The sequence below is a fragment of the Harmonia axyridis genome, chromosome 2 (assembly GCF_914767665.1).
Source record: "Harmonia axyridis chromosome 2, icHarAxyr1.1, whole genome shotgun sequence".
NCBI lineage: Eukaryota > Metazoa > Arthropoda > Insecta > Coleoptera > Coccinellidae > Harmonia > Harmonia axyridis.
Window position 1 is genome coordinate 49922520 of NC_059502.1, and position 14021 is coordinate 49936540.

Sequence of the window (14021 nt, forward strand, 5' to 3'; positions counted from 1 at the left end):
GCTCATTATGAAAATTTAAAATGGCTATATCTTTTTAACAGGGCCGAATCGGAAAAAATGGTAAATGAAAAAAGTGTTTCTTTTGACCTCAAGAATCTTCGGTTAAAATATATGTACAAGTCAAAGACTCACCCTGTATATGTGTTTAATCTCAAACTCAAGATGACATAATTTTCCGTCTGGCTTTGAACAAACCTAAATAAAATTTAAGTGTCATTCTTGAAATTTTGTTGGAATATCATTTTCAAGTCAGTGCTTTCCTTTTTCTTTTTTTTCGAGAAAAGACGAAAAAGGATCCACGTTTTCATATATCACTAATCATATGATTCAATACCAATAATATAAACCGGAACATATCAATAATGACATAAACTATTGATTATTGACAAATGTATATTCAAATTTCTGATAGTGTTTATTGATAATTCAAGTATATTTCAATAAAAACAAACGATTTGTAGGGTAACACTTAGTGTAAATTCATTACTTCAATACTTAGTAAGATGTACAATATTGGTTCCTGCAAATTAAATTTTAATGAAAATTCGAATGATGCCGTATTTCAATTCGAAGGATATAATGATTCGAGGAAATTGTAAATGGCTTGTATTTATTGAAACAATTCACTAATCTCGTTGTTTTGGTTCATTCAATACAATGGAACTGCCTGCTAACATATTGTATATCACATCAGCTACTTGACTTCGCGAAAAATATTGCTATATTCAATTTCTAGGAACAGATTGAACGAACTGGAGGAGATTGAGGATAAGAACGTCATGTTTTATTTCAAAACACTTATCTATTATATTTTGATATAATCTGACATGATTATGAATAATGCAGTGTTCTAGCTGAGGGCTCACACTGCCCGTGATCATGTCAGGACCTATTCTCTGAACAGTCAGGTTAGCGTAGATAATAGATCTTGATACTCATTTTCTAAATGCGCTTAGAATGCTTCTTTTTGTGTTTGTCTGTATAATTGTTCTCGGTGGCATTATACATCTTGATTAATTTCAAGTTACGATCTTAATAATCTTAATGGTGCTTCAGAAATCAACTGGCTCCGGCTTCTATTTACAAGTAGGTATCTGCCTAATATGTACTTGTACAGGGTTGTGCTTCAATGGGAGGCACTCCATATGGTTTATTTTTTATTATAATGTAGTCATCCCCATTTTGTAACTTTACATTTCGAAAATAATGTTTCTAAGATGATCCCCATTAGAGTCAATATATTGTTGATACTCTCTGAAGTTTTTCACTGCCCGATTTGTATGGCGCGAATTTCTGATTCTGGTTTCTGGTGCACTCAAATTTCATAATAGTGCAAGTCATAATGAAGAATTTTTCTCAAATTTCGATTGGACATCCACAATGCAACAGCCTGGTTTTGAGCAGATCGAATTCTCTACTGCTTCTCTCACAGCCTCAAGATTTTCAGGTGTCCCTACTGTTTTCGGTCTTGGACGTTTTCTTTTTGGTTGTATGCTTCTTGCTTCTACTAAATTTGCAATTCAGGCACGAATTGTTTTTGAATGCACACAAAGAATGTTGAAATTTTGACAAAAAAACTCTCTGCGTAGCGATGACCTGCCAGTTTTTATCGCCACTATGCGCACCCTACCATACCATAATGCATAGATTAAAGTCCTATAGATCGAAAACTCTAGCGATTTCATCGAACATTGATTTTCGCGCCACCTGCTGGCTTGGGGTGGATCTGGCAATATGAATCTGTTTTGAATATCATTGGTAGATAGACTCTTAACCGATTCTGATGATTTTTCAATTTTAGTCAATACAAATATTACTTATGATTTGTCAGCAACACCTTCCCTCCATAAGTCTTAGAAACGGACTGATCTTAGCACTTTATTTGAATTGAAGTTGCAAAAGGCACCAAAATGACCTTGCATTGAAAAAACCTTTAGTTCATCCCAATCCAGGAGAGGGCGCAGAAATTGGTTTTCGGCTCTTAGTAAGGAACTTTCCTATCTACAGGTTGAGTCTTTAACTTGTACATATATTTTAACCCAAGATTCCTGTGGTCAAAAGAAACAATTTTTTCCTTTACCATTTTTTCCGGTTCGACCCGGTTAAAAAGATGCAGGATGTTGAAAATCGTTAAAAAAATTTGATTTTCGGCTATATCTCCAAAATAGTTCTATCGAAGGAAATGATTTTTGGAATATAGCTTTTCTTTGATGTAATACATCTTCTCCGAACACAAGATCCTTACACATTTTTCAGTTTCTTTATTATGAACATTACATCCCATAAAAATACCAGAAATTCGAAGAACCCAACTCTTAAAAGTAATTTGAACGTTTATTGAAGAATATTTGGCTAATTTGAAAAATAAAAGTATTCTTCATACTTTCACGTACAAAGCGCCGTTTTCGAGTAACTTGATCTTAAAAAAAAATTATCTGCGAAATTAAAAAAATTGGGTACTTTGGCTGAATGCAACTCTGTTCTGTTGTGGAAAGAACCACAGAAATGAATATTTACTATGATGTCGTGTCTCATATTTTACAATTGAAGTACTAGCCAACTTAGTTTGATATTAAGTTATTTGAATAAGTTCACCTCAACTCCTCGATTTGATTACAAATTACTGAGCTTTGGCACAGCTCTGATAATGAGAAGATACTTCATTAAAATCAACATTCTATTTTGAAAAATCCAGATCACCCTTGAAGCCCATGTTTAAAAAAGTGTTCACAAAATACTCCCATTATAATGACAATCAATATCCGAGAAACCCGCTATAGACTGCTGCTATCGAATATTACTGTATTCTTCTTCAGGTCATTCAAACTTACATCGAAACATACCACTAGGTACATACTAGACAAATTTCCATGTGATTGAGATTGAATACTTTCATTCTTTTGCTATTCCATAAATTCATCCTAAGAGCATATGATTGTCATACTTCCAAGAGGGCCATAATTGTTTTAATGCGAAGACAAATGAGGTGAGTTGAAAGAAATAGGATAGGTATTCAATTGTGGATATTTATATTGAATACACCTCATTTATTTTCAATGCCAAAATCAAGATGAATTAAGTAGTAGAGTTGGCTATAATGTAGGTACACATTAAGAACAAATTTGATTGCAAGTGGAGTCTAATATTTACCATTGATTACAGAGCCATAACATTTTACATATTTCCATAATTTCATACTGAAGGCTTCAAAAATATTGATGCATTTCAATATTTTTATGAGATAGTTGGAACAAATCAAATGCTTCATTTCATAAAGGAATTGCTTTCTATCAGAATGCACAGTGATTTATTTTGTATCCACAAAATTATTTTGGAAGTTGTTTTCGAATTTCTTGAAAATATGTACGAAACTTCAATCTTCTGTTGGGTCTCTCCAAATCTTCGATGATTTTCATTTCATGCTAGCATAATATCAAATAACAATAACATAACAGTGTAAACTGTAAATGAATATTTTAGGTTAGAACATAGATTATTCGAACCGAACTGCTGTGTTTATATTTGGCAACACTCGAAATTTGATGTTCAAACTTAAAACCACAGATTACTAGTCTGTGTTAGAACTTCCACAGATGAATATTATTTATTTGAGAAAATACAAAGCCAAGATACATAGTATGAACCATATTAATAATAGTAAAACCAGCAAATAAACATGAATCACCCATAGAAACACGAAGTTGTGCATTAATTCTTATAATTAATCATCAACACTTACATTAACACTATCATTAAACTAATGATTAACACTATCTACTCTATAATAAGTTTTTAACACCTTCTCTGGTAAATCCTGTAAAACTTCAAATTTGCGTCGCTAAATATGAAAAATAAAGATGAATCGTAAAATCATAAGTTACCGAAGTATTTGATTGATTTTCACTCAATGGAAATCTATTCAACCCGAAACCAAATTACAGTTATTCTTTTTTCACTTTTTTAACTGAAGTACTTCGGTCGGAATCAGAACCGTGTTTTCTGCTAGAACCAAAAAGCTCCTGTAAAGATATCATGATCAAAGCTGCACTATATTGTGTTTTTTGCCTATGCACCCTATTCCAGTAGCACACTGTATATCTACAAGCTGTGATTGAATAACATTTGTGAATTGGGCAACAAAATGAAAAATCAAATGAGGTTTCCCTATAGGTTGACTTAATAAAAATATTGTCATTTTTCTTGATGTTGAAAATTTTGAATGTTTCTCGAAAAGCACACGTCAACAAACATGAAATTGAACGTAGCTTATACCACGATGATACTAAAAGTATTCATAGTGGGGTGATGGAATCCAAATCTGCAATAAATCAAATACAAAAATTTCGCTTATCAGAATTCGTTTCTGTAAATTGCACACAACAGACAATTGTAACAACAGTGTAATTTCCCAGCCGGATACGAGCCACCTACGAGCAGCTCCTGCAGGGTCCTCCCACAAACTTTTCAACAATATTATCCGTTAACATATCAGGTTGTGATTTAAATATGAATGAAGATCGGTGACTCATTCAAATGCAAGAATTCCGAGAGACAGCTTGTGAAGCAAAAACGTCCATTGATCGTGAGCCCGGCGAATTTCGTAATTGACATACGAGGACAGAACGGATGTCTGGGAAATGAGGATATTACACACCGGGCTCATGAAGGTTGACAGGCAAACCAATCCAATATCAAATCGAAAGCTACACTTTGAAAGGATTTCCCTGTGGTTACTTTGTATTAACCGATTACATAAGATGTTTTCGTTGAAAATGATTAGGTATGTCTTTGAGGTGAACCCATGTTTGTATCTACGAGGTGAAACATTTAAAGAATAATTTCTGCTTTTGTAGAATACATTGAAATAATAGGTGTTGTTAAAGGAAATCCATTATTTGACTTTAGTTATCTGTATTTCGCGCTGTATAAGTCGATCAGGATTCCCTAGAGATGGCATAAGAAAGATGAGATTTCATACTACAAAAACTTTTGTGACAGTTTTGTGATTAGTTTACTGAGTTTAGTTTGAGCGCGCTTCATAGATGGACAGAAGCGGACAACTTTGTCCAATAGGAAAAGAATTGTGATCCATCAGGACAACGCCAGCCACACACATCGATAGTGTAGTGATTCGCCAGAAGCTTCGGGAGCTTGGTTGGGATGTTCTTATGCAGGCTTAGGTAATGGAGACGAGGGCTTCTATGAGGCATAATGATATTATCTTCAAAATAGCAACAATTTATCGGACAAACCAGCGCATATTTGACCTAAATCGGATCATTCTAACTAATTAATTAAAGCCTTGTTTGTCCTGCAGAACAACATCTCGCGAAAGGTTTCAATTCGCGCTTGCGCAAAAGACGAAATTCCCATTTATAAAATATTCCATATCCCGACAGTAGAATACAAAATAAGAAAGTCCCGGAAAATTGACATTTTAGCATGAGTGACGCGAATCGTATGTCGGAAAGAACTGAAATTTTCATTGAAACATTTTCTAGAGGATCCTTATATCTATACTAATTTTCATGAATATCGGACAAGCAGAACTCGATATATAGAATTAATTGTTATTTCACTTTCACGCATCTCAACGGTTCCCTTGATGATGCATAGCTGAATTTCGTAATGTACGATTCTGAATATCAATTCCTACCAAATTTTATTCACATTGGATTAATAGATATTGTAGAAATTGAGACTGCTACAAGCTTACAAGGATGTGTAGACATACAGTCCGACAGGAAACCAAAGTTGTTCAATCTCAAGATCTCAAATGCATTTTACCAGCAGAAATTTTGAAATTGGAGAGCAAAAATTTGTATCTCCCAAAAGTGGTAACAATAATAATGCTTCTCTCTATCTTCTCGGAAGTGAAAAGGATAATGAATAATTAAGTTATGATTCGAGAAAAGTCCTGACGTGAAGGGAAAATCATTTTTCTCGCTTGCTTATCCAAATATTGACCCCACCTTATGCTCACTTCTAAGAACGTAATGAATAAATTTACAGGATGTAAATGAATAGTAGGTAGTAGGTATAAACTTTTTTTTGAGCCCCCCTGCTTAGTTATAGCCCCCTAAAGATGGCGCCCGAAAAGTAGTTTTTAATTTTATTCTCAAAAACCAAATCATTCACAAAAATGATATTAAGTTGACATTTTATGGGGGCGAGAAGGTTTTCAAAAAAAATTTTGGTGGTGTTCATTTATGATTCCAAGAAGTAGAAAAAGTTTATATGAAGACCCACCCTATTTTTGACAAGGAATCGCCACCTAAATTTTTTCGCAATCATTTATATTCACGATGTATATGATTTTCTGGAGAAATAACATTTCTGCCATTTGAGAGTTCAAATCCTATTTAAAATAGCTAAAATGCAATCTTTTCCATCTGAACTTTGCATGAATCTTGGAAATTTAACATTTGAATGAAGAGAGTATTATATTCTTCAGAAAGGTTGATATAAAATTCACGTTTCAAAAGAATTATTTGTCTTAGCAAAAAGTACGTCGCTATAGGTGACATTCATCATAGCGAATTCGTCACGTTCGTTTCCTGATAAGATTACTGAGTACTTCTCGTTGAGTTCATTATTAAATTATTCTAGTGCAATTATGATCAGTGACCTAGATTCTTATACAACAATAATTATAACTAATGGGTTTTTTAATAGAAATGGTACCTTTTACAATGGTTTCCTCATCTGTTACGAATTCGGCCAATCTGCTATATATTACTTTTTCTTGTTTTATGGTGAAATTTGATTTCAGGGTTGTTTCTGAATATATTTATTGTTTAATTAAATCATTAAATTACTTTTTCTATTACCTTACTCGGGGACAGCACTGAGCTGATGGACCTGTCACCCTTGGATCCGTCTTGTCTTTATATCCTTTTTTCGTATCAATATTATATCTGCCGTATTCCGTATAAGTACTTATACATATACATATTTCCAAACCACTGCATAAGAAAGAGGATGTACATGAGGTCAATAATCATCTGCGAATTAGTTACTCAGTTCTTTCGCGAAAATATTTGAGAGACTTTTGGTGGGTAGGCTTTGTTCGTTTATGAATAAGTTCAAAATTTTCTCGAAGAAACCACATGGATATAAAAAAAATAGAAATACTACTACAGCAATGTATGAATTGGTCTGTGATATTGTTGGTGATTTTGAAAGTGATGAAGTTCCTATTGGTTTCTTTCTAGATTAATCTGAATCATTTGAAAGCATGAATCATGCACGCCTTCTGAAGAAGCTCTCTTTATATGGAATATGCGATTGTCAACTACAGTTACTCGAAAGCTATTTGTCCAATAGAATTCAATGAGTTTTGTATCGATAATGGAGGACAGGTTTTTATGTCTGGGGATAAATATGTCAACATAGGAATCCCTTAGGAAAGCAGTCTGGGACCTTTTCTGTTCCTAATGTACATCAATGATCTGGATCTCTTGCTGTTTGTTAATAATGCGAATGCCTTGTTACACTGCAGATATCTTGGTTTGAGTATTTAGCAAAATCAATTAACCTTCGATTCAGTACAACACTGGCACACTCAAAATGTCTGTAAACAGATTGCGTGATATTTAGAACAATTCAGTCTCGGGCAATAACGTCAAATAATACCCAGGTAACATTTTAACCAACAACGAAGTTTTTGTAAATTTCATTAGACTGTCATGGAATAGTCATGTGAACCAGCTCAGCCAAAAGCTCAATAGTGCTTTGTACATACATGATGAGGGTATTATCTCGAAAATGAACATAGAATTTTGAGAAACAATTTATTGTGCTAATTTTGTTTCACTTCTGGAGTACAGGCTTGTCATTTGGGGTGGAAGTATCGATTTAAATGAATTATTTATTCAGCTGAAATTTACCTTGAGAACAATGCTTGGAGTAAAATATAGAGCGTCATGTAGAGATCATTTTAAAGATAATTCTATGCTCACACTTCCAAGACTATACGTTTTGGAATGTTAACTATTTTTGAAAAAAAATCCCCAATATTTTGATGACCTATTGAATATAAACAGTACAAGACGTAGAGATCGATACCACTTTGCGAGGCATTACTTGACACTGAACGAAACAAAATATATGTGCATAAGATTGTTTAATATACTACCTAAGTGTTTAATCCATTTATCTGATTAAAAAAAAATTTAAATTGAAACCACAACGCTTATTGTTGATATTGAACCATATTCTACTGAGGAATTCATGGAATATTTTTTCAGGTCTTGATTCTTGATGAATTTTTTACGTTTTTCACTGTTTTCTCTTTTCATTTGTGCATTACATTGAAGAACTCATATTCACACTTCTGATGAACCAATGAAAATCCTTGAATTTCCCATAGTTACAGCGTATCGATAAGTGAATATACCCTTGACGACGTGGTATAATCGTTTTGGTGTTTCGCCTCCTGCCATATTGTAATTATTTCCATTGTAACGTTCTTGAACGTTCTCCAAAAAGAATTAGAAGTCAAGCTCTTTGAATTACCAAAATGCAGCGCTTTGGTTACAGTTATTGAAATTATTCGTTATATAATCGTAACTAATACCAACTCGAGCATAGACAATATATTTCGATTGAAGGAACCTCTTCACTCGACGTAGCCAAAAAAATAAAAGTCAAGCTCAGTGAAATGTCATTGAATTATCAAAATTCAAATTTAATTCTGGTTATGGTTATTCGAGTGACTCGAGCTGCGCTCTCGTGATGTTTCGAGACCCGGTGTATAATCCAATATTGTCTATGCTCTTGTAATATCATAACTAATTATTATGGACATAAAGATAATGTTATGTTATGTCATTGTTTCTTCTGAATCTTTTTTCCGAAAGGTTTTCTAGTGGCTGGTTAGCAATTCTGTTTAACGGTTTCAACGGAATGCAGAATACGAATTCTATCCAAAACTATATTACCTCTGAGATTTATTACTTTCTATAATTTCATACAATCAATCTACCGTTGAAAACATGAAAGTGGAATTCATTTCAATTCGATTGAAATATCCGTGTCGCGTGGAATGTTTAAGAATTTTTGTTCCGACGCTCAACAAACCTATCAAAAGTCAACACGTATTTTATGTTCATTTTAATTAAGATGCGGCGGCGTGTTCTATTTTCCCATGAAATAAAAATTCATCAAAGGCCTCGGCTTGAAAGAAATATTTACAATATGTCAGCACCGTGCGATTTCAGTGTTTACACGGATGCCTCGCTCTCAAGGAATTCAGTTTTTAACATTCCAAACGCATAGAACGTAGTTTTGAACACGAGGTGTCCGACAAATATCACGTAGAACTTGATCCAAATCTAATTCATTAACAGAAATTCCTTGAATATATGCGTTGTGCATATGAAAGCGTGTGTCATTTCTCTGCATACAAATAAGCGGTTGATTGATGTTTCAGTTCCTCAGCGAATGGGATAAATGAAAATTTTCAGTCATTGGGAAATGGATCAGACGCCACCATTTTCTGAATCTATTTTATGTAGATAAGAGATTGAAAGCTTTTAATTTTTATTCTAATAATTATTTCCGAGTTTAAGGAAAAACATCGACCTGATATCGAATTTGCTTAGACGGCTTCTTGAATGCAAGGCTTAACCAAGGAAATAGTCGAGACACTAACATAACTAAAGAATCTTCATTTAATACAAAAAATAGAGTTATTGTGTAGATTTAAACTAAAAAATGTTAAACTTTGTTATTAAAAGAACAAAAATTTTTTGGTATTAATTGAAGCTATACAGAAAATAATTTTCTCTAATTCTGTGGCAACCCCGTTCATACCTTCTAGAACAAAATTGTGCGAGAATATATCAGATCCACACAGATTTCATGGTTATATTTTATTATTATACATTGGTACTCGGAACTCTTCTACCCACTGAATTATAGAACAAACTGAAAGAAGCACCCGGGTTGAAATTTTTGACCCTCAGTGTGTGAAGAGGGCCGATGATGATGGGGGAAATGCTTTCTCACTCTTACGCAAACGCGTTTATGAAAGAATTGCGATTTACATGTAAAAATCAGGTGTAGAGAGATTTCGTTGTATGCATTTTCAATTTATTTTAGAATAATTTGATGTATATACTAAAGAACTGCTGTTTTGAAAACATTCAAGGTTGAAACAAATTTGATTTTTTCAAATTGAATTCATTTTTCACCAAGACACTAGCTATACTGATATAACTTATTTATTTGAAAATTAATGTAAATAAACGGTTAATTTAAAAATGATTGCATTTTGCAGAATTGAATATTGGCATGATGCTTAATTCTAGCGAATATTTAATCTACACTTCAGTATAATATTATCTGTTGGTTAGGTTAGGTTAGGTTAGGTTTCGTTGTATGCATTTTCAATTTATTTTAGAATAATTTGATGTATATACTAAAGAACTGCTGTTTTGAAAACATTCAAGGTTGAAACAAATTTGATTTTTTCAAATTGAATTCATTTTACACCAAGACACTAGCTATACTGATATAACTTATTTATTTGAAAATTAATGTAAATAAACGGTTAATTTAAAAATGATTGCATTTTGCAGAATTGAATATTGGCATGATGCTTAATTCTAGCGAATATTTAATCTACACTTCAGTATAATATTATCTGTTGGTTACCCAAAAGTACATTTTTAAGGTGTTTTACTATTCATTGAGTGTGGCGAGATCATCAGCAGTTGACTTGCTTACTTCTCTATTATCTTTTTACTCGTTTTGTTTATTATTACATTTAACTCTTTTGATGGTCTGACAATTGTTTCTTCACCACATAAGGAGGTTTTGCTATGCGTTTGGTGGCATTGGTAGGGAATTATCTACTATGAGCTGCTCTTCTAAGGCATCACTGTTAACTCGGAACTGTACTGTCAACAATTGGACCGTCTGAAGGAAGTAAGCACTCAGAAGCGGCCAGCTTTGGCGAATAGGAGAGGAATTCTGTTCTATCAGGACACACCAAGCGACACACATCGATAGTGACTCGCCAGAAGCTCTAGGAGCTTGGTTGGGAGGTTCTTATGTATCCACCTTATAATCCAGACCTGGCACCAAGTGATTACCATCTTTTCCTGTCCATGGCAAACAATTTTGCTGCTGAAAAATTCGCTTTAACAAAGGCTTGTGAAAATCGTCTGTCTAAATTGTTTGCAAATAGGGATGAGGGCTCTTATGAGAGAGGCATAATGATACTCCTTCAAATTGGCAACAAATTATAGAACAAAACGCGGCATATTTGACCTAAATCGGATCCTTTTAACTATGGTGATTAAATGTTTTCCAAGCAAAAATAATGGATTTTTTTACCACACCTCATATGTTGGCTGCCGATCATATAACTGATTGGAATTGGAATGGATACACGAAGGTTGTATCATCCGAAAGAAGGAAAGATTATAATTTTGTTTATAAATTCTTAAACTTCGGAAATAAAATTTCGCGTGCGTCTGAATTCAAATTTAAGGTTTGAACGAATAGTATGTCTTTTCTTCAAAAATGCAAATATAAATAAAATTGTGATGATACAGGAACTTCATATTTCCGAAATCTATTGTGTTACCAAAACGAAAGATGAATTTCTGGCCCGACGTCTGATGGGTTCACTAGTTGACAAAAATCAGTCGATGATATTACTGAGCAGATCCATTCACCTAATTGAACATAGATTCATTTTCTCTCTACTGGATAAGTGACACTTTCCTAATCAGAAATAGTGCTTAACGATAGCTCATTAAACACGTTTATGGAAAATCATAATATGCTCATTATGAACTGTCTGTTTATTTCAGTTCTTCATTAATAGTAATAATACTCATGCAATAAATACTGATAATATTTTTTTTTACAGCCCACGATATTCGGAACAGTAGCTTCAGACCACACACTGAAAGATTGTTCGGGTAGTAGGCGGGTAAGTTGGAAATGATTTATTTTTAATAACGGACAAGATTTCAATGGGTATATATCTGATGAAATTCCATGGATTTTCTGTTTGGTTTCGCTCTTTGGGCACCTATTTTTAGTGCGCACTACTTCGAATTCCGATCGTAAAGTGATTTATTTTTTAGAAGCAAAAAGGCCACGTCACAAGATATTTTATTTTATGGTTTAATATGTATCCTTTCATATTCAAATAGAAAAATTTTGACAATTCCCTTGTTGGTTTTTCTGGGGTTTTATTTTCGAAAGTTTTGAGCATTTAGTGAGTTCAACGTTAAAAGCATAATGAAGTGCAAAAACGTTTCTAAAGACAGAACTGACAAAATGGGTGATTTTAAGAGAATCACTGATATTTAACCGAAGGTAGATCAATATAACAATAATTTTTCAAACCTGAGATATCCTCGATTAATGCTTTTATACTAATTTTGTCATGGTACTAACCTCTTTGAGACTTAGTTGCATCACTTCCACAATCGATTATTCAGAAATTCAAGTTCTGAATTGGCTAATTAAAAAATTCAAGTAAAATACTGAAGTGAAGTCGAGAGCTTCGACCTTAAGAAAGATGGAAAAATAATAATTAATATGACAAACTTTCCAATAAACTTTTGGTTCAATTTTTCTGAAGAAAGAGATGCTTGTTTCTAAGCACTTTTTTTTAGCGGTCTTTCCCTGAACATTGCGCTCTATCTTTTCGTCACAATGTCCATAAAAAGTGCCTCAAATAATGCATTATAAATATCCATACATATCCAGATATCGCTTGATTCCTCCCATAGTACCTACTGTTTACGAGTTATTGACGCTAAAAAACGCGTGAACTCATCGGGATTGTGGGCGTTTACTTTACCGAATTATATTTCTTATTTGGGGCGGCTTCTGGATGTTTCAAAGTTTATTTTTCTTTTCAATTCTCCGGTCATACGGATTCCTCAAAGGAATGTAAAATTCGAGAAACGATTCCATCTCATTCTTCTAAAGAAATAGAAAATGTTTTTTATCGCATACCAAATTCCATTGTATTATAATATTTTTTGATCGCGTTGTATGTGTATATTGAGTGTTGGAATGGAATATATGGAGAAACCTGAAATATGATATCGGTAATGAACTCCATACTTTTAATTCTTGACAATTTAGGGAATAATTTGATGAAAACTTTTGGATTTCTCTTCGATCTCCACAAACTAAATTCAAAATCGCAGAGGGAACTTCTTGACGATTGACTCGAAGTATAACTTGCTCAGAGTTATGGAGAAAAAAAATGTGTTGTTGAAATGATGACTTTAAAGCTTTATAGCTGATATGTTGTCTTTACAATAATAAGTTAAAGGAAGGATTCCCAAACCTGTGTATAGTCTCCAGAGTTATTTTGACTCTGCTTACGTCTGTGGCTAGAGCAGAGGTTAGTTTTTCTGAAATAAACTTAATTAAAACATACATTAGAAATAGTATCTAAGTCACAAGATCGCCTAAATTTTTCGAAAAATTAGCCTACGTCAAAAAGTACCATAGATAAATGATGGCAAGTCGTGCTTAGCAATCTTCAAGATATACCGTCTCGACAAAAAATGCCGTAGATAATCCAGAAAGCTGAATAGTGCAAAAGTTTATTATTCCATAAGGTGAAGAAGTGTCACATTTCTTTTCATAGTGAGCCTGTGGTTACCCGCTGAATATAGTGGAGTCGGGTAATTCAACACACCATGTTTTTAGACGTCTTAATTGATAGCTATCATTGCTAGGCTAAACTTTTCCGTCCGGTGGAGTAAAGGTAGAATTTGTCTATTATCTTGTCAATCAAAATATGATTTTGTTATTGTACTTTGAAAAAAAGTTATTTGTTTTACCCGGTAGCAAAGTAGTGATTGACTGTCGCGGCAGATAGTTCATATAGCTGAACGATGCGAGACTAGGAATTCAACCAAGGTAGTCAATCTACTTTCTGCCGAGTTGAACATTTTTTTTTCCCGATTGTTCGTGATTGTACACTAACCGGCAAAAAAACTCAGCTACCTAAAATTTTGCTAAAGTTTGAAGTC

General features: G+C 33.5%; 1 protein-coding gene across 4 annotated transcripts in view; it reads left to right on the plus strand.

The window, feature by feature from the left end:
- The window catches only part of LOC123673707 (ras-GEF domain-containing family member 1B-like), a 200457-nt gene that overhangs the window by 170089 nt on the left and 16347 nt on the right, over nt 1-14021 (plus strand). For all 4 annotated transcript variants that reach the window (XM_045608332.1, XM_045608331.1, XM_045608329.1 and 1 more), the window contains one exon: nt 11885-11947. In XM_045608332.1, coding sequence (XP_045464288.1) covers nt 11885-11947 — 63 coding nt within the window. The remainder of the gene's footprint in view (nt 1-11884; nt 11948-14021) is intronic.